This window comes from Lasiosphaeria miniovina (genome assembly GCF_030549165.1).
Source record: "Lasiosphaeria miniovina strain SMH2392-1A chromosome Unknown B0T26scaffold_3, whole genome shotgun sequence".
Lineage (NCBI taxonomy): Eukaryota > Fungi > Ascomycota > Sordariomycetes > Sordariales > Lasiosphaeriaceae > Lasiosphaeria > Lasiosphaeria miniovina.
Genome location: NW_026848222.1, coordinates 1,024,868 through 1,042,907, shown reverse-complemented (window position 1 = coordinate 1,042,907; position 18,040 = coordinate 1,024,868). Strand labels below are relative to the sequence as shown.

At 54.4% G+C, this 18,040-nt stretch overlaps 7 protein-coding genes across 7 annotated transcripts; 6 read left to right on the top strand and 1 right to left on the bottom strand.

Moving 5' to 3' along the window:
• Positions 1-543: 543 nt before the first annotated feature.
• B0T26DRAFT_643691 (uncharacterized protein) lies at positions 544-2,112 on the top strand (the record flags this gene model as incomplete). The annotated part of the gene is made up of 3 exons (XM_060437558.1): positions 544-864; positions 1,123-1,327; positions 1,457-2,112. Coding segments are annotated over 3 exons (1,182 nt in total), but the record flags the coding sequence as incomplete, so codon positions are not given.
• Positions 2,113-3,012: 900 nt separating this feature from the next.
• B0T26DRAFT_644314 (uncharacterized protein) lies at positions 3,013-6,674 on the bottom strand (the record flags this gene model as incomplete). The annotated part of the gene is made up of 6 exons (XM_060437619.1): positions 3,013-3,860; positions 3,965-4,462; positions 4,555-4,666; positions 4,706-5,679; positions 5,827-6,124; positions 6,267-6,674. 6 exons carry the CDS (start codon positions 6,672-6,674, stop codon positions 3,013-3,015), a joined length of 3,138 nt encoding a protein of 1,045 aa, XP_060297821.1.
• A 692-nt stretch (positions 6,675-7,366) lies between these two features.
• On the top strand, positions 7,367-8,361 carry B0T26DRAFT_749364 (uncharacterized protein; the record flags this gene model as incomplete). The annotated part of the gene is made up of 2 exons (XM_060445090.1): positions 7,367-7,869; positions 8,001-8,361. 2 exons carry the CDS (start codon positions 7,367-7,369, stop codon positions 8,359-8,361), a joined length of 864 nt encoding a protein of 287 aa, XP_060297820.1.
• Positions 8,362-10,682: 2,321 nt separating this feature from the next.
• On the top strand, positions 10,683-11,634 carry B0T26DRAFT_700619 (uncharacterized protein). Its single transcript, XM_060441556.1, has one exon. The coding sequence runs from the start codon at positions 11,111-11,113 to the stop codon at positions 11,504-11,506; it is 396 nt and encodes a 131-aa protein (XP_060297819.1). The 5' UTR covers positions 10,683-11,110; the 3' UTR covers positions 11,507-11,634.
• A 761-nt stretch (positions 11,635-12,395) lies between these two features.
• On the top strand, positions 12,396-14,861 carry B0T26DRAFT_769806 (major facilitator superfamily domain-containing protein; the record flags this gene model as incomplete). The annotated part of the gene is made up of 8 exons (XM_060446530.1): positions 12,396-12,440; positions 12,651-12,765; positions 12,823-13,134; positions 13,297-13,712; positions 13,804-14,125; positions 14,235-14,295; positions 14,340-14,407; positions 14,442-14,861. The coding sequence occupies 8 exons, from the start codon at positions 12,396-12,398 to the stop codon at positions 14,624-14,626; spliced, it is 1,524 nt and encodes a 507-aa protein (XP_060297818.1). The 3' UTR covers positions 14,627-14,861.
• A 156-nt stretch (positions 14,862-15,017) lies between these two features.
• B0T26DRAFT_700617 (uncharacterized protein) lies at positions 15,018-15,723 on the top strand (the record flags this gene model as incomplete). The annotated part of the gene is made up of 1 exon (XM_060441555.1): positions 15,018-15,723. A coding segment is annotated over exon 1 (355 nt), but the record flags the coding sequence as incomplete, so codon positions are not given.
• A 133-nt stretch (positions 15,724-15,856) lies between these two features.
• B0T26DRAFT_700616 (uncharacterized protein) lies at positions 15,857-18,023 on the top strand. The gene has a single exon (XM_060441554.1). The coding sequence runs from the start codon at positions 15,887-15,889 to the stop codon at positions 17,747-17,749; it is 1,863 nt and encodes a 620-aa protein (XP_060297816.1). The 5' UTR covers positions 15,857-15,886; the 3' UTR covers positions 17,750-18,023.
• Positions 18,024-18,040: the final 17 nt, after the last annotated feature.

Below are 18,040 nucleotides of genomic sequence, written 5' to 3'. Positions count from 1 at the left end.
CCAACCCCAAAATCGAGGCTAACGACATGAAAGTGATATCCAATCGGATGATGATGACGCCGGAATGCCCTGCAGTTCTGGCACACGAGATTTTAGGTTCCCGCTGCCGTTGGATTAGGTCCTTACGGCACCACCTTGACGGCTAGATAGTTATGCTAAACGAGCTGGCGTATTAGTATCGAGGAATAGGAAAAACGTCTCCAAGAAAGCCTGGATCCCTCATCTCGTCAGCATTTCTCTCTATGGGCAAAGAAGGCCACCAAAATGGGTCAATCAGCGGAAGATCCGACGCACAGCACCTACGTTTGCGGTGCTTGCGGCAGCACAGTTGAAGATGGCGTCACGATCACACCGAACGCCGATTCGGACAGCGGCGGCTCTGAGGTGCCTCTGGTAACCCGAGACATCCGGTTCGACCACACGAGAGTCATCTCGATGGCATTTTCCGTGGGTGCCGACCTTGTCGCCATTAGCACGGTTATTAGCAAGATTGTAGTGTAGACGAATGAGGACAGACCCTTTGTACAGTGGTTTAGACAACCGCATACGAAGGAAGTTTCAACCCTCGCCTTTTCTCTAGATGGTAGTTTTCTGGTCTCCGCATCGTTAGACGGCACAATGAAGCGATTCAAACCGGAGATAGGGGATGACGACCTAGTCGAGCTCTGGGCTCGATCTAGCCTAACGACGATAGCGTTTGTAGCCAATGGTAAGCGATTTGCGGCGGGGGGTACCAGCGGCGAATTGACGGTCTGGGACACGGTGAAGAACAGATCTAGCGTGAATAAGCTAGAACACGGTATCAGTTGCATGGCAGTCTCATCATCGGCCAAGTTGGTAGCTGTCGGCCAGCTCAACAGGACGGTGACGATACTCGATGTTTCCCAGAGCGACATGGTACCGCTGCAGACCTTTGGGTATGACATGGGTATACCAATATCCCTGGTATATTCACCACAAGAAGATCTGCTAGCATCGAGTTCTGGAGCTGGTGTCACTTTCTTGGATATCGGAGTGCAGCAATCGCCTACTTACCTCCAGCCGATGGCAAAGGACTACTACTATGGATATCCTTCCCCTGATTGCCTTTCTTACGCATACTGGAAAGACTCGCAATTGGAGTTGTTCCTAGGCTCAAGAAGAGCCAACACTACGACCATTTCATTGGGAGGGACCGGCGTTTGGGCTTTTTCTCCTGATAGCTCCGCTGTGGCTTTCTCCAAGCCGGATGGCAATATCACGCGGTGGAGCATTACAGAAAACAAAGAGCTCGAATCGCTATCCGGTCACTCCGGATCCGTCCAGCTTCTGGCCTTCTCTACCGAGAGTAGCAGACCATTTGCTGCCGTAACGGCCATCGATAAGAACTACTCGAAGAAGTATAGCCTTTTTATCTGGAGCCTACAGCCTAAGAAACCGCTGAGGATTGAACTGCCGGGATTGAGTGGTGCACTAGTCTTCTCTCCAAGCACACGGATCATCGCCACTTCGCACGAGTCAGGCTTGAAGATCCTTTGGAACTGCGACACCGGGAAAGAATTGTCTAGGCTGCATACCGCAGGGAACAATTCCATGATATTCTCTCCAGACAGTGGTCGCCTTGCGACCCTGGAGCCTCGCGTCCATGTCTGGGACACACACACCGGCTCTCTGCTGCAAATCCTAGACGACGCCGCATCACATCCAAAGGGAGTGAGTTCGGTCGCATTTTCTGCGGGTGGACAGGTTATTGCGACGATAGGGAATGAGTCTCCGGGTATACAGCTGTGGGACGTTCTCACTGGAACCTGCGTCCACACCATCCACACCGCAGGCCCAGTCTCGGGCATCGGCTTTTCAGTAGATGACGACCTCTCTGCTTGGTCGGTGGGGAACGCGTGGGATAAGGCGACAACACGCATGGACTGGAAGTGGAAGATGCCTCGCGCCACAATCCGGCAGGCCTCGGCAGTGGCAGTGACTCGGCACCAGTCTACATTGCCGAGTTCTCTGCCAGCGGCGAATACCTGGCCACCGCCTCCAGCCACCAGGGGCACGGAGACATTATTATTCGCAATTCTTCTTCTGGAAAGCAGGAAAAAAGAATCGCGAGCACTCCGGCCTTGCCTCTAGCAATTGGATTCTCGTCGGATAACAAGACGCTCATGATTGGACTCGCCAATGGGAGCGTGGCACTGGCGGACCTTGGTACTGAAGGATCTTAGCATCCTGAGATTTGAGAATGCCGCCGCCCCCTACGTTTTCCTTGAAAAATCCTCGTTCTCCTGTAACTAGGCAGTCAAATTAGACATGTCTTCTCTAAAATTACAACTAGCCCAATTACGGTCATATTATAGCTCTCTCTAGACTTCATCTTCTGCAAGACCTATGATAGAAGACTGGTTCACTAGTGGGCGAAACCAGATTGCAATCGCACTTTCAAAAGCCAGGCCCGATACCGGCGGCAAACGTGGTTGGCGGCAACTTGGGCGTGTATAATCTGCATGCTCAGATAATGAACAATCCGTTTATTCCTGCGCTATAGTTTCGAAATAGACAAGAACTGCGTCGTACGCGCCAAGCCGTGGTACTCAACTCTGCTCAGGTGGCCACGTCGTTGGCTTGGGAAGCCTCTGCTCGATGATCCACATCACCAGCTTCAACATGGCCCTCAAGGATACGCTAATTCTACGAGCTGCGACGGCCCCAAGCAACACCTTGGGGTTCTTGGCGAAGACTGCTACGAGCTTAGCTGCGTCGCCACTCAGCTGGAATATCAGATCTATGACTTCGCCTGCGGAGCGGAGCGGGGCGATCTTGTCCTTGGGATCGGTCTCAGTGGTGTATTCATGGGTGATGACGATCACCTTGGGTCAGATGCAGCAGGCGTTGGCGAACACGCACCAGACCGCGGACGCCTTATCGATAAAATCGGGGCTGATCTTCTTGGCGATGAATTTGAAGATGCTCACGAGCCTTCCCACCGCATCGAAACCCCAGATCTGGACAGCAGGGGTTGTGGGCCATGATTAGCTACTGAAGGCAACCTCCAATGCTGCGAAGAGAGGGTAGGGAGGATGAGTGAGAGGAGTGGATAAATTCAAGTGTACTCACAAACCAGCGCAGATAATCCATCCTGTCGTGACGGTTTGTGGGAAGCCTCAGGAATATTTCGATCAGATCCAGCATGCTACCATCGAGCATTTCCTGGACTTTATTCAACACTTGGTTGTGCAGGCTGGGCGACTGGAGGGCGAAAGATGGACTGATGACGACGCGCTTGCCCGGGCTCGCCGTACTTGTCCCTGAGCCCTGAGCGTAGCGGAGAGCCGTGTTGATCGTCCAGAGCTGTAGTGCCACGAACTGAACCACGACAACAGCTGCTGGTGCAAACTGGTTCATATCGGCCCCCAGAGTTGGATCTTCAGAGATATCAGCCCCGTCGATGTATTTGGCAAGTGTATTCTTCGTTAGCCTGCCAGCCAAGAGCGGTGGGGCTTTCCCCATGACGAGCTTGTAGATGACGGTGGTCGGGATGGCCAGGATTAAGGCGAAGAAGTTGAGCAGCGTGAGGGGGCGATCGCCCGAGATGAATTTCCACAGCGCCGTGATGACGGGGAATTCCATCTCGGTGTTGGCCAACTGCCTGAACAGGCCGAAAATACGGCTGACAGTTTTCAGAACAGCATTAACGACATTCTCAAGCGAGCTTAAAGCCGCGTTCAAGATATCGTCGGTAATCTTGGACACGACGTCTTCGAGAGTCCAGTTGTTGGAGCTGAAGATTTGGTACAGACCATCGGCTAAATTTTCGATCAAGGTGGCGACGGTTTGGAACTGGTCCACGAGAAGCTGCCACAAGTCGGAGAGGACGCTGTCTTCTTCCGTGCCTAAACAGTACGTTAGGACATCCCCCGTCAGCAGACGAATAACTGGCCGAATAAGCAAGAGAATATGGGACAATTGGATGTCCGTGGCTCTTCACGGCAGGAATGATGTTTGAGGATGCTGATCGGGGTCTTACTTGTTGGTTCGTCTGTGGCCGCACTTGCAAACACTATCCCGTGCATCATTTGATAAGATGACCAGTTGAACGGGACACTGAACACAATGCGGTGGCTTTCTTCATTCACCGGCGAGTTCTCTATTTCTCGTTTGCCGTTATTGAACGGCTCGAGAGACGGCCGGTCTGCCTTGATGGCGGCCCGTACTTGCTGGAGCCAGGCCTTGATGTCGACGTTGAGCGAGTCAACCCGCTCTGTGCAGTAGTCTACGCTGGAGTTGAAGTAGGCTGCGAAGTTGTCCACAGTATTGAGAACATCGGGCCAGTTGAAGACGAATCCGGCAAACTCGATGAGCTTCTCAATACCTACACCGATCTTGGATAGTACCCAGGACATGCCTTTCTTCGCCGTCTCCAGCGTGTTGGCGACGAAGGAGTATGTATCTTCAGCGATGGAGACGACGAACGAGACACCATCGTCTGTATTGCAAGCAGACAGGAGATCAGTCGCTCGTGGAGCTATGGTTACAGCTTCGGCGGGGTTTTGACAGTTTCTAGGCCAACCGAGACACACTCACCTACGCGGTCGACAACCAAGTTGGCAGCCTCCGTGGCTTTCTCTTCTACCCAAGCAAAAGGAACCCACGATGTAAGGTCCAACTTGTCCAAAATAGAAAAGTGTGCCTGGAGCTAGCCGAGCTTGAGTGCTTCAGCTTGCTTCACCGTCTTGCCGTCGACTTGCTCTAGGAATAGGCTAATGGCCCTCGCGGCTTTCTCGGCAACATCGGAAGTGATACTTCCCGGCTGTACTAAGTAGTCTCTGGTTTTCAGTCTTGCCTCTAGCAGCTGTTTACCGGTCGTGATCTCGCGGAGCCGGTCCAGCGTCTTGCTGGTCGGGTCTACAGTTCCGACCGAAAACACGGGCTCTGTCTCAGCCCTGTCCGGCGGCGTGCCCGGACCCGGCCTGAAGCCGTCGACATGGATGATGGAACTGGCGATGTCGGTCGCCTCGCTGATGATTGTCAGAGCCCCGGCCTGATCGGCATCGTACCAGTCGCCGCCGCGCGAGAATGTGGCCACCTTCCCGTTGACGATGGCGCGCAGGTAGCCGGAGCACACCACGTGCAGCTGACATCCGGGGATCGTGGCTCGCTCGTCGCTGTCGTCCGACACGGCCTCCACTCGCGTAGTGTACCCACGGACCGTGAAGTTCTCGGCGGCCGAAGCAGCGTAGAACGGACGCGCGCGCCATAGATGCGTGTCGGACGCCTGCTGCATGAGCCTGAGGCTATCGCTGCTGTGGTCGGCGAAGAGGACGGTCTTGACGAGGACGGTGCTATCAGCCCCAGAAGCCGAGGAGCTAGCGGACGGCTTGGCCGTGACGAGACCTGACATGCGGCAGCCGTGGCCTGCTGCGAGAATCGGGACGAGACTGCCGCTGGCTAGCGTGTCGGCGTCGGCCATGTAGTTATAGGCACTGTCCTCCGCGGTAGTGTACCAGATGTTGACGCTAGATCCCGCGGCGGAGGCGTGCATGCTCTTCAATGGCGTGGTCTGAGAGGCACCGATGATAGTCGTTCCCGCCGAAGTGGCCGAAGTGTATTGCTGGGTAGTGAACGAAGTGACGGTTGTTCCGCCCACGAGGAGCACTGAGTAGCCCGTCTTTGGATGCACGAAGGAGGTGAGGCAGGTCGCACCTAATGGTTCACATTCATCATATTAGTTGCCAACAGGCAGCTTACTCGACGTCGTTTACAGACGGTATAAGCACTGTGGTTGCTCCGGCCTGACTATGAGGCAGGCCGAGGAAACCAGGGGATAAATGCAAGGTCAGAATAACGTACCGCTCGGACACCGGGGCTCGGCTTGAAAGCCTTTTCCACAGAATGTCCGGAATTGCAACTTGACAGCGCCACTCGGGGTTTGATACAAGACGAACGCACCCTGCCCGATGCGACAGGTGCCGAACGTCACGGCAATCAATTTTTGCGGATTGGTGGCCAGCTTCCATGTCGTGTCCAGGAACGAACTCATCTCCACTACCCGATTGCTTGATGTTGACAAAGCCAAGCTGCTCTTCTTTGGTGATTTTGTCGCTAGGTTGGAAGGCCAGGAACACGAGAGGGAGTTCCCGTTCACCAACTTTTCTAGTGAAATCGCTCTAAAGGCGTTTTCAATGAACCTTGATCGTGAGACCCGTTGACAAGGTTTTGAAAAAGAAAGAGGGGAAGTAACGTCATTGAGAAATCGGAGATGTGGGTTTCAACAAGGAAAGGTAACATACGATGAAAACGTCGTGCACATAGGAAACCCCAACGGCACTCTGGATCGCATCGGATTGTGGATCGAGATCAACGAGCTGGCCTGGGGCAACGTCACAGATCAAGTGAAGACTACTGCTTCCCCCGTCACCCGAATCAGCAGCGATAGCAATACTGAGGTTCCCGCCTTCACCTTGGCGAGCATCAAAGGCTGTCACGAAATTCAAGATACCCAGCTGTTTGCTGAAATTATGAGAGACAGGCACACCGTCCTGCTCGATCACGAGGGTGAGCGTGCCGGTCTGCGAGAGTGAGAGGGCTGCCGGGGCCGAGATAGCGTCCTGAAAGGCGAAGAACCGCTTCTCCGCGCGCACGGGCACGGCCGGCAGTATATTTGCCATACACTCGGCGTCCTGGTGGATGGTGATCATGATGATCACGCTGGCCTGGCTCCGTTGTGGTTTCTGCTTACTCTCTTTCTGCTTAAGCTAGAAGCGTTACTCTGTGGGAGAGTTAGAACAATTGTGTCACTATCTGAGGAGAAGAGGAAAAAGGCTACTCTGCCCCAAAGACTTTCGCATGCATCTAACTTAGATGGTCAATGGATCGGCAGGGTCCAGGTGCCTACCGCACTGGCGAATATGGGCCATCCCATATTACGCACCTTTCCTCCTCTTAACATCATGCCGTAGGGGTGCCTAAGCCCGAATGCCTGCATACTGCGAGGCAGCCAGGCCGCACAGCGTCCAGGCGATTAGACTGGGACAAAGAGCCTTCGAGGATCCGGTCCAACTTCCGCTCCTTCATGTTGCAGTGGCTCTCAGATGCGTCCGAAAACAAGACAAATGTGATTGGGCTCTCCATTCAAGGGACGGATACGGCTAATGGTAAATACTTTTTGGCAAATTTAACCCCCTCTTTCCCGCCTCCATCATCGTCATATCTTTTGGACTCTGTCTAATACCTAGGGTTTGGTATTCAAACAGTGAACTCTGCCGCTCCAAGTTTCGTGCCCACGTCTGTCGACTATTACAACTACCCCTGGCACGATCCGAGCATCGACCCCAACGCGACCGGCCCCAAAATCGATGGCCTAGACCAAAACGCTCTGTGCTGCCTCACCATGTCGAACTTCACTACACCCCCCGATCCTGTCGGGCTAGCCTACTCTGGGACATTTGTTAACGCGGATGGGGACAACAGCCAGGGGGCGCTGTTCTGCATGAACGCGCGTCTGTTCTGGGACTCTTGGCTGCTTCCGCTGCTACAGGAGTTGAACCAGGGAACGCAGTTAGTGCCCCTGAAGCCCTATCTCGTGCTACCGGGTGACGACCAGTGGGACTTCCGCAACAAGCCCGAGTTGGAGTTTGGGAGCAACCCGGACCACGAGGCGTACAGCGATCAATACTTCTCGTTTACAAAGTCGTCGTCGGGCGGCGCATGGACTTGGAACGGAGGGGAGCTGACTTCAGAGAACACGTTGAACAACCATGGACACAACATAAAGGTGACCGAGACCGGCACATCGTCTACCACCTTGTCATTTGACAGCGGCGGGCAGAAGATCTTGATTACTGGTAAAAGTAACTTTGGCTTTGAGTTGAAATACCAAAACGAGGACATCTGGTAATTGATGCACCCTTCTACGCAATGTTATTCCCCAACAGAAAGTCTTCGGAACATGATGGGACATTGAGAAACAAAGAACAGCTCTATGAATCACATACTGACGGCACCGTCCCTTGAACTATATCTAGGGCCTACTTCAACACTGAGACCAACTGGCATCTGAATTTCGCGCTGCAGGCGGTCAGCGAAGGCGGCCTGCAGATCACCCGCCTGGAAGACCCCCCTGGCACTGAGGCGTGCACAACGAGCTACAATGATGGCAGTAACAACCTAGGATGGGAGATCCCATTCGATGGCTTCTGCAAGAGCCTCTCCGACTGGTTCAAGTCCTACTTCACCACCAGTCTTGGCTGGCTAACGAACACCCTGGTGACGGCTCTGCAAGACCAACACCAGCTGTTCCTCCCCGGCAGCGGTGTGTTCCTCATGAATGATCCACGCTTCAACCTTCGCGGAGACCTCTTGGTCACACTGCAGTATAATGGGTGAGTTGGGCCCCACCATATTCCTTGGTTCCGCTCATCCACTGCCGCCCCAAGCTTTTAGCCTTTTGTTTCCCATTTCCACTTGATAGTTATGAACAGACCTCTAAAACCAAGAATTCCTAACCCCAGCGCCCCGGCCCCTGCCAACCCGGATGATACGGCCGATGACGGGACCGGTATTGCCGGAGGCAGTACGTTGTCCAAAAAACTTGTGGAGCGAAGTAACATGCACCGCCTCGCGAGTAGTCACGTCCCGGAGGCGTTTCGTTTGATCCCCAAAGAGCGGATGAAGCTTCCCGCTCGGCAGAAGCTTGTGCCAGAACATCTTATTAGGTGCAAAGTCGCCCCCCCACAGCTTCCTCACTTTTCAGTTAAGATGAAGGCTTGAAGGTCAGCGTAGTGAGGGAAAGGCAAGGGTGCGGGATGTGACCATGAAAATATCCTCCTAGGTAGTCTGCTGCTAAAACGATTTCTCTTGGCGTTCGAGGTCGCTTCAGCCTCGGCTTACCTCCGGCCTACCCCGGCTTAGCCTATGCTTACCTTCTTGCAAATCCCCCATGATTGTTGTTGTTGTTTTCATTTATCGTCCTAAACAGGAGGGAGGAGCTTGAACCCCCTCCTGCCCTATAAGCTCTAGACTTGTGGGGACGCGCTATGAGAGGACCTATGTACAAGACAGCCAATATAGCGAACCATGCATTATTTTGCAATTTGGCAGAGTAGGACCGCGCTTCAAACCGCTACCCTCACCTCCGGTTGCGAGGGCCTGCAGCAATGTCGTTTGGGCGAGAGCCCGGGTGGCGTTGTGGCTGGTCTGGCGCCTTGCGTTGTGCCTTGCCGGCCTTGGTAAGAACAAAGGAAATACTCAATACTCCAAACACCATCTCGTCTCCGTTCCTCCACTGCTACTATTCGGCACTAGGTCCTGTAGACTGAGGTAGACAATAATACAACAAATCCCCCATGAGACGCCGTTGCAGGCCTTCAATGAAACAAACATAGTCGTAATTTCCTTCCCTCGAGTGGCTTATTCTAGCCAGTCCATCTGGCTCGAGTTCTAAGTCTCTTCACCCTCATCTCCCCAAAACCGGCCAAGTAATGATTCATATTCCATCACCCGAGCTTGAAGACAAGAGCAGAGAGCCAATCCCAAGTATATTCCGACCACTGCTGCCCAAGACGGCAGCGGCGAGACGCCGCAACAACTCCGCCCATGTGATATCATAATCCGGCAGCAGCCCACTGTCCGAGAGATTGTCAGACCACATCCCGAGCAGGGCATATTCGTTGTCATTAACAACAGAGGCTTCCGGAATCGGTTCAGTTCGAATACTGCTGACAGCGGGCCGATATCGTGCGCGAAGCGTCCATCTCTGGCCCGATTAACGTCGCGTCGAGATCGGAACGGGGCTTCACGCATGATACGGGCGAACGACATTGCCAGGCCGAGTCCCTCCAGCGGCACGCACAACGGTCTCGAGACCGTTGCAAATGCGAAGCCATCAATTGTAGTGGAACCCTATGATGTGGCGTGCCGCGGCGATTTCCTGAAGATACTATTACAAGTTGGCTCCGTGTCTGAAATGTTATCGGCGTGGCAGGATACCCAAATTCGTTCAAACCACTGGCGCTTCAGCAAAGATTGTCGTCCCTCGAGACACTCTTCAAGCGAGACCTCTTCTCTCTGATTGGGAGCAGTGAGGCGCAGATTCTCCAGCGCAGTTTACGGGCTGTCGATGGCGTCGTCGCTCTCCCCAAGCCAGACGATGACACTGCTCGCGGACGCATAGACCTTAGCCATCAAAGAGACTTGGTGATTGCGTTCCTTCACGTCATCTTGGTTGATGCAAAGTGCGTCGACTCACAGAATGCGTTCGACATAGCGGTCTCTTAGACGGCGAAGGGCACCGTGAAGGCCTACAGTGATGGGTAAACTGGTAGCATTGGGAAATGGGCAGTGCAGGGCTTGTCGAACGACCCCTAGACGTACGATAACGCTTCATGGACGCTACAGCCGCCTTGACCGGTGTCGTCGTCGGGGGGAGTTCAGATTAGCGATTTAGACTCGGATCCATGGTCGGTGCTGTTGCCTGCTGAAACCAGTGGTCACGACACGATACACTCAAGGACAAACGCAGTTTGGGGAGGGGGGAGCAGACACCGAAGGGCATGACAGTAATTCTCAGCTATGTGGCGTGATTCCATCTCACACACCTGTACAGCTTCAGCTGCCAGCCGGGTCACGCCACCTAACGCAGCCCTACCATTAATTACTGCAAGACTCACCACCAGCCTCTCCAACTGAGTGTGTAAAATGGGGGCACCATCTCGCCAAAAAAACCACCCCTCCTAAGGGATCTCCCTAAAGATCCCGACGATGTGGTTGCGTCACGCTACAAGATCAGTTCAGCTAGTTCAGCTAGATGCTAGTCATCCCGTTCCACGACTACCGCACAACTACCCGCTGCTACACCATGGCGTTGGGACTAGCCCAGACTAGGCAAAGATGAACGAGACAACCCTTTGGGATGAGGGTGGGCGCAACTGAACAACGACGCCTCGTCGGCTCATTTTGTGCGACCTTCACCATTTACGTCGGAGAAAAGCGATGCGATTACGCATGGCCCCAGCTGGTAATTATATTAAAAGTGGAGCGGTATGTCCTGTAGACAACTCCAGCCGAGGATAAGCAAATCCAGTGAACTTTTAGGCACTCAAATTGACCGAGACCAACTACTGAAGCGGAAAAATCAATGAACCTCCTTGGCTTGCATCATCTGCGACGGATATCTCTACCAAGCCTGTTCAAGGGCTGGCACACGGACTGGCACTTGGGCACTGCCCATCTCGGTTCCAAAGCGCGAGCGCTGTCTTGGCGGCTGCTGGGATTTGTACCGCTCATATTCTTCACTGCTCTAGTCTCGCAGTTTTTCCCTGAAATGCAGCATACCCCCCAGCGTGCCCCAGGCCCGAGTAGCGGTCCTGAGGTCGAAGACGGGTCTGGAAGTTTGTCGGATAGGACGAGTGGTTCAGAGGCTGACGAACGTAGACTCGTTCGGCCGAGGGCGGCGGGATGGAGTGCCATCTTTCAAAGGCTAGACAATAAGACTTTGGAGGAGATCCCCCCCGTCGACTCAGCTCACTGCTGAGTCGAACGCAAACGGCGGAGCTACGAGTCAAGTGGAAACTGGCAACTTTTTAAGGGTCGACTCGGGTATTAGACAAGACTGGCCTGTGACGTGAGCTTAAGAAGTCACAGTTCATTGTTATTGACCGGAGTACCAACAGATTGGCGTCGAAACAAATTATTGAGAAGAAGAGGGCTTTCAGTTGACCTGGTGATGTTCAAGTTAAGAGGGGCTGACAACATTGTTCCCGACCCGAGATTTTGGCACTAGGGCTGCAGTACACGTAACAAACAGCAGCAGGAGCCACAAAAACGATTACCGGATGAGCTTTGATGTTCAACGGCAGATCCAGGGATAACGGCAGCCCCGCGAAAGTGAAGAGTCCAGCACGAGTAAACCCCAGTTCTGGGTGCCTGTATAAGTGCTAGCTCAGTTGTTCACCAGTACCCCCAGTTCTGGGTGCCTGTATAAGTGCTAGCTCAGTTGTTCACCAGTACCCCCAGTTCAGGGCGTCCGCCTTGACTAGACTTGGGATTGTAACACCCCATTATTGTTATAAGTGAGGAGAATTCTTGGCCATTCCAAGATCAAGAAATATAGGCGCTGTGGGTAAAGATAAGGCATGTTAATCAATAGCAGTCGACAAGTGGCAAAACACGGGATTTCCCAGACAGCATTTCAAGAGAATGTGGCGCGGGGAGACGGCGGCTCTTTCCGCGGGCCGACCCCGACTCAGAATACAACCTTCCTGTGAAAGTGATGCAACCACGAACCCGCATGACAAACCAAAAGCAGGCTAGCACTTGCATACACTTAACATCCCGCCCTGCGTAGCTGCAGGTTTCCAATCCACTGCCTGGCCACAAAGGTGCGCTATCCGCATCGGATGTAGCCTAAACAAACGGCTTCAATGGCCAATGGAGGTTCCATTCCCGGTATCAGTCGGCTTGGTCAGGTATGGTGTATTCTAGTAAACCGCGTAAGTAGCTGGAACCGAATATCCGCGCGCCTGATTCAATCGTGCGATGGGCTTGCAGGACGAGCGTATTGGCGGCTTGCCATTTCCGGAGAGATTCAGCTTCCCCGCGCTTTGCGCCTGAAGGGATGGAAGAAGGTCTCGCCACCTCTTTTTATTCCCCGTTCGCCGCGTGTCGATGTAGACGAGTCAGCTCCCTTGCTGGGATGCCGGCCAGGCGACGCAGCATATGCGACAAGCCCAGAGCCTCTTGTTCAAGCCGGTCGATGGAAGCCATCTCCCAGGTTCTGGTGGATAGAAACAGGTTAGCGCCGACTCGGTATGCCGATCAGGGAAAACATCAATGCTGACAAGAACAAAGCTCTCTGGGCCAACGTCTTCCTCTCGGGATTCGATGGAACAATCACGGCGTCTACCTATGCCGCGATCAGCTCCGACTTCGATGCCGCCAATAATGCCTCATGGCTGACGACGTCGTACTTGATCACCAGCACAGCGTCCCAGCCGCTCTATGGGCGCTTCTCTGACGTATTCGGGAGGCGTGTCTGCTTCTTCATCTCCACCATCACCTTTATATTGGGATGCTTCGGCTGTTCGGTGGCTCAGAGCATGACACAGCTCAACGTAGCACGGGCGGCGGCGGGATTTGGTGGCGGAGGCCTGATCACGATGGGTGAGTAGGTCTTGTTGCGATGTCGAGACCGTCGGTGATACTAATCATAGGGTCCGTCGTTGTTAGCCACGATTATCAATTCCGACATGATCCCTTTCGAGCAGAGGGGACTGTACCCGGCCATGTAAAACGTACTCTTTGGGTTCGGTACTGTTCTGGGAGCATGCCTTGGGGGCGTGATTGTTGATGGGATTGGGTGGAGGTGGTGCTTCCTCTCGCAAGTGCCCATCTCCATTTTTGCGCTCGTCGTTGGCTACTGCATCTTGTCGGGGTCCGAGCATGCAACTGGGCACCAGCTGCGCGTAGTTCTGGGCAGATTAGATTTTGCCGGCGCGCTGATTCTTGTTGGGGCCTTGGTCACCCAGCTGCTGGGGCTGAGCCTGGGAGGTAACGACTACCCATGGAACAGCGAGGTCGTCATCGGTGCGCTGGCTTTGAGCGTCCTCCTGCTTGCCGCCTATCTCCTAGTCGAGGCTAAAACCGAGGCGATGCCGATCATACCGCTCCATATGCTGCATGGATGGCAGCCAGCAGCCGTCCAGCTGACGAACGTCTTTGTCGGCATGTCGTCGTACGCCGTAAGGTCTCCCTCCCTTCTTCCAAAACCAATCACCAACCCATCCCGTGAAGGTCTCAAGTGGGGAGGAGCCGCTGACAACTTTCATGTAGTACATGTTTATGGTTCCACTCTTCTTCCAAGCCGTCCGTGGTGATTCTCCGTCAGCCGCCGGCATGCGGCTGATGATCCCATCGATGGCGACGCTCGGCGGTGGAATCCTCGCAGGCCTGATGATGCAGCAGGGTTTCCAACTGCGCTATAATGTACGCAAGGAAACTGCCTTGATGCTTGTTGGGAATATCCTAGCGTGTATAATGGGGACGGCCGGAAACCGGTGGACGGAAATGGCGTATCTGGTCCCTGCGAACCTTGGAGTCGGCCTAACGAACCCAAGTGTGCTATTCAGCTTCGTCTCCCTTTTCGAATACAGAGGTATGAGCAATAGCTCCTGTCTCGGAGGACGAAACCGACAACAGGAAGCCCGGGGGGGGGGAAACAAACGGGGAGGGGAAGGGATGAAACCAAGCTGACCTCTTTCCAGAACAAGCAGTTGCTACTTCTACCGTATACCTGATTCGCTCTATGGGCAGCATTTTTATGGCGTTACCGTGACTTCGGCAATCGTTCAAAACCTCCTGGTTGCGAGACTTCCACAAACGCTCGGCCCAGACGCGAGCGATGAGGTGACCTCCCCCCCGTTTCTCGCCGTGTTGTGTTAGTTCGTTATTTGCTGACTGTTTCTCCCCAGCTCGTCAAGAAGCTAAGGAAATCCATATTTCGCTGCGGGAACTTCCACCGGCTACCGAGATAGCAGTGCGGGCATTGTATGGTGACATCCTGAGGATAGCATTCGTCGCATCGAGTGGCTGCGCGCTGTTGGCGTTCGTCTTTTCATGGGCTCACAGGACCGAGGCGATGTCGAGAAAGAATTAGAGGATCTCGTACTGATGAATTTGGGTTGTATTCGCTTCGCGAGTGGATGCTTGGGAGAGTACCGCGCTCGTCGCTATTTTTCAGGACTCCTTCCATATCAATTTGCTTTGATTCTTTGGAGTGGGAGTTCGTGGAGCATAAGCGGTCGGCTCCGGGCGATAGCGGCTGCGCATATGAGGGGGTGCTGGGGGGCATTCCGCAGAAAGATCAGGCCCAAGTGGGTGCGTGATGGAAGGTGCGGGAAGGAGGGTGGGCGGTGCGGGTTTTTGGAAGTTCTGCTGATGTTTTCCCATCCTGCCGTCAGCCATCCCGAAAATGGCGTGCGAGCTGACCAGCGTTTAACCAACCAGCGCAGCCTCTTAACAAGTAAACAGTCAAATGCAGCTGCCTACAGTTGATCTTCTACCTTCAAATTAAATTATTACTATTTTTTTACGCGGAAACGTCAGGCTGTCCAGTCTGAATGCACGATAATTTTCCCCTTTCTCTTACAGTTGACTCTTCGCAGTTCGGCGACAGCAGCTCTCAGAAACCCTTGTTGCTCCCTTGTCAGAGGGTCCTTCAGGGACCGCCGTCCCCTTTCCCTGATCCTTCCCGTGCGCGGTCAACCCCGGGCCTAGAGCGGCGGGGCGTTCCTGTTTCTTATCCTTGCTACAATATTAACGGCGTGTCCGTCGCAGCGTACTGCTTCGCCGTATCACGGCTATTCCAGTATGGCCGCTTCGCTGCCAACTTCGGGCCCCCGCGGAGGCGCCGCCCCAGCGTGTACACCGACAATGGCGGCCTCGCCGTTGGGCAAGTTCTACACCAACGTGTGACTTAACCCCACGAGGTGGAAGCCAATCAACTTGTGCCTTATCACGTAAACGCGCTGGGCACGTTCTGCGCAGTACGTAACCCGATAGAGCGTGCTCTGGGAGGCAGGGGGGGCTTGAACCGGAAGACTACGTGGCAGTGTGGGCGACTCCCACCCCCATGGTTATGTTCAAGGCCGAGAACGAGGGATGACGCACAAGATTGCTGCACGGCAAACCAAATACCCTCACGCCAAGAGGCTATGGTGCTTGTAGACTCGTGAGCCTGCTAGGATCGGTGAGCCTCAACCATTGGTTAGCTCGACATGACCGAAGAAAAGGGTGGTGGAACCGTGGCGACATGTGGCGAGACCAAGAAGTATAAAGTTAAGTGGGGATGCAAGCTCGAATGAGGTGATTTTTGTGAGCATTGCGTGCTTGAGCTCCAGCAAGACCACCAACCAGAATGGCCATTTCCGCAGAGCCCCAGGCGGGCCAGCACTCAACCTCTCGCTGGCTCTCGACTGCCGAAGTTGGGAACTGCATTCGCAGCGCCGGACCCATCTTCCAGGTTTTGCCCCCTGGCCATCAAGCTCGCACGGACATAATTTCATTCAGGTTGCAGCCCCCTACTACCGCCGGCGAGAAAAGCAGTGCGCCTTTTGGCCTGAAAGTCTACAATGAGTGGCTGAAAGGAGACCACGCCCTTCTCGGCTTGAGCTTCTCCCAGTCAACCGCATCCTTTGAGCTTGATGTGGGCCCCTCCAGCCACCTCCGCGACGAGATCGAGCTGAGAAACACGCTCGCCTCTCTCTCCGCCTTAGCACTTGAGGCAGCCGTTGAACAGCACTTGACCGAAGGTGGCGACGAGCGCCTCAGTCTGTCGTCTGGTGGAAACCTGTATCACTGCCCTCCTCGTCCGGTCCCTGGTGCCATCATCCGCGGGACGTGCACTTGCTCGCCCCCATCTCGGCATGCTCTCGACGCAGCCTGCGCAAGACTCAAAAACATCTGGGATGGCATCGAGGACTTTGGCGAGGCTTTTGATGATGTCCGGCATCGCATCTCGGCAGCCCTTGGGCTCCAGATTCAGCACCACATCGTGCTCCACCCTTCCGGCACTGATGCCGAGTACACGCCGCTCGTGATTGGGACGAGCAGCGCCAAGGCTCTTGGCTGCTCCGGCGTCGTGAACGTCGTCGTCGGGGTGGGAGAGGTCGGCTCCAACACGCCAAAGGCGGCGGGCGGGAGGCACTTTAGCAAGTTCATGCCGAACGGTGGTGCCGATAGCTCCAAGGCCCTGGTTGACGATTTTCCTGAAGGGACCAAGGTCTTGGAGCTCAAAGCGCGACTCGCCGACGGAGAGGCGGTGCCCGACTTTGAGCAGCAGGTCATGAACGCGATAGAAGACATCTCAGCCTGCTCGGAGAAGCCCTTCTTCATCGTCCACGCCGTCGACGGGTCCAAGCTGGGCGCTCGTGTTACGAATCACAAGCTCGTCACTGACATCCAGGCCAAATTGGGGAAGCGAGTGCTCATCGTTCTTGACGCCTGTCAGGGCAGGACCGAGAGCGAAGAGCTCGACTGGTATCTGTCGCATGGCGCCGTCGTGCTCATGACCGCAAGTAAGTTCTACGGCGCCCCTGGGTTCTGTGGAATGGCGGTGGTGCCGGACTCGGCGGCTTCGTTGCTGAAGAAAGGCGCTTCCATCCCGCCAGGCCTCAGTGATTATCTTACCAAGTACCACGTTCCATCGAGCTTAGAAGCACTTCACGAGGCACTACCTGCCCAGCCAATCAACGTTGGTCTCCTGCTTCGTTGGACCTGCGGCGTTGTGGAGATGGAAAGGATGGCACACGCGGGACCCAGCGGTAGGGAAGGGATCCGACGTTGGGTCTATGCGGTAAAGGATTTGATCAGACGGGAACATCCAAATCTGGAGCTGATGTCTGAGAGCTCATGCGCCATCAGCCAGGCATCCCAGCTCGGTGGCGTGAACTCCATCATCTCCTTCAAGCTGCTGGCCGGGGAGAACAGGACCGCGCTGGGGACTGCGGTCCTAAAACAAATCCATCGATATTTGGTCAAGGATGTTTCCGGCTTGCTACCAAACTCGGCGGACGAGGACGAGAGGAGGGCCGCGGCCGCTATTTGCTTTATAGGTCAGCCGGTGGATGTCGGAGACTTTGCCGTCCTCCGGCTCGCGATTGGGGCGGCGTTGGCGGCTGCACTAGGAGGCAATCCCCGGGGCTTGGAGATGGCATTGAAGGAAGATAAAAGGGTGTTGGATAAGATTGAGGTACCGCTTAAGTACTATGAGGTCATGTAAACAAGTTGTTTGACGTCAGATGAGGTAGGCGTACAGCTCTATCTGGGGGAGGTGTATAGCTGTCACTAACTCGACAAATAAAGGACGCCGTAGCAGTTGAGTGGTGGGGAAGGAGATTTCAGTCTTTTCTCAATGCGTAGTCGAAGGCTTATATCTTTTGCAAGTGGAATCTAGGGTTACTTTTGAAGGCTCGCCCTTATTTTGGTGGGAAGCTGTAGACCTAGTTGTAGCGGTGATCGCGCTTAGGTCCGTGATAGTAATCTATGACGGAGAACGACGTAATAACATGCG

Excerpts from the sequence above, each read along its gene's own strand:
- B0T26DRAFT_700616 (XM_060441554.1), top strand. The coding sequence starts at position 15,887 with ATGGCCATTTCCGCAGAGCCCCAGGCGGGCCAGCACTCAACCTCTCGC.
- B0T26DRAFT_700619 (XM_060441556.1), top strand. The coding sequence starts at position 11,111 with ATGAACCTCCTTGGCTTGCATCATCTGCGACGGATATCTCTACCAAGC.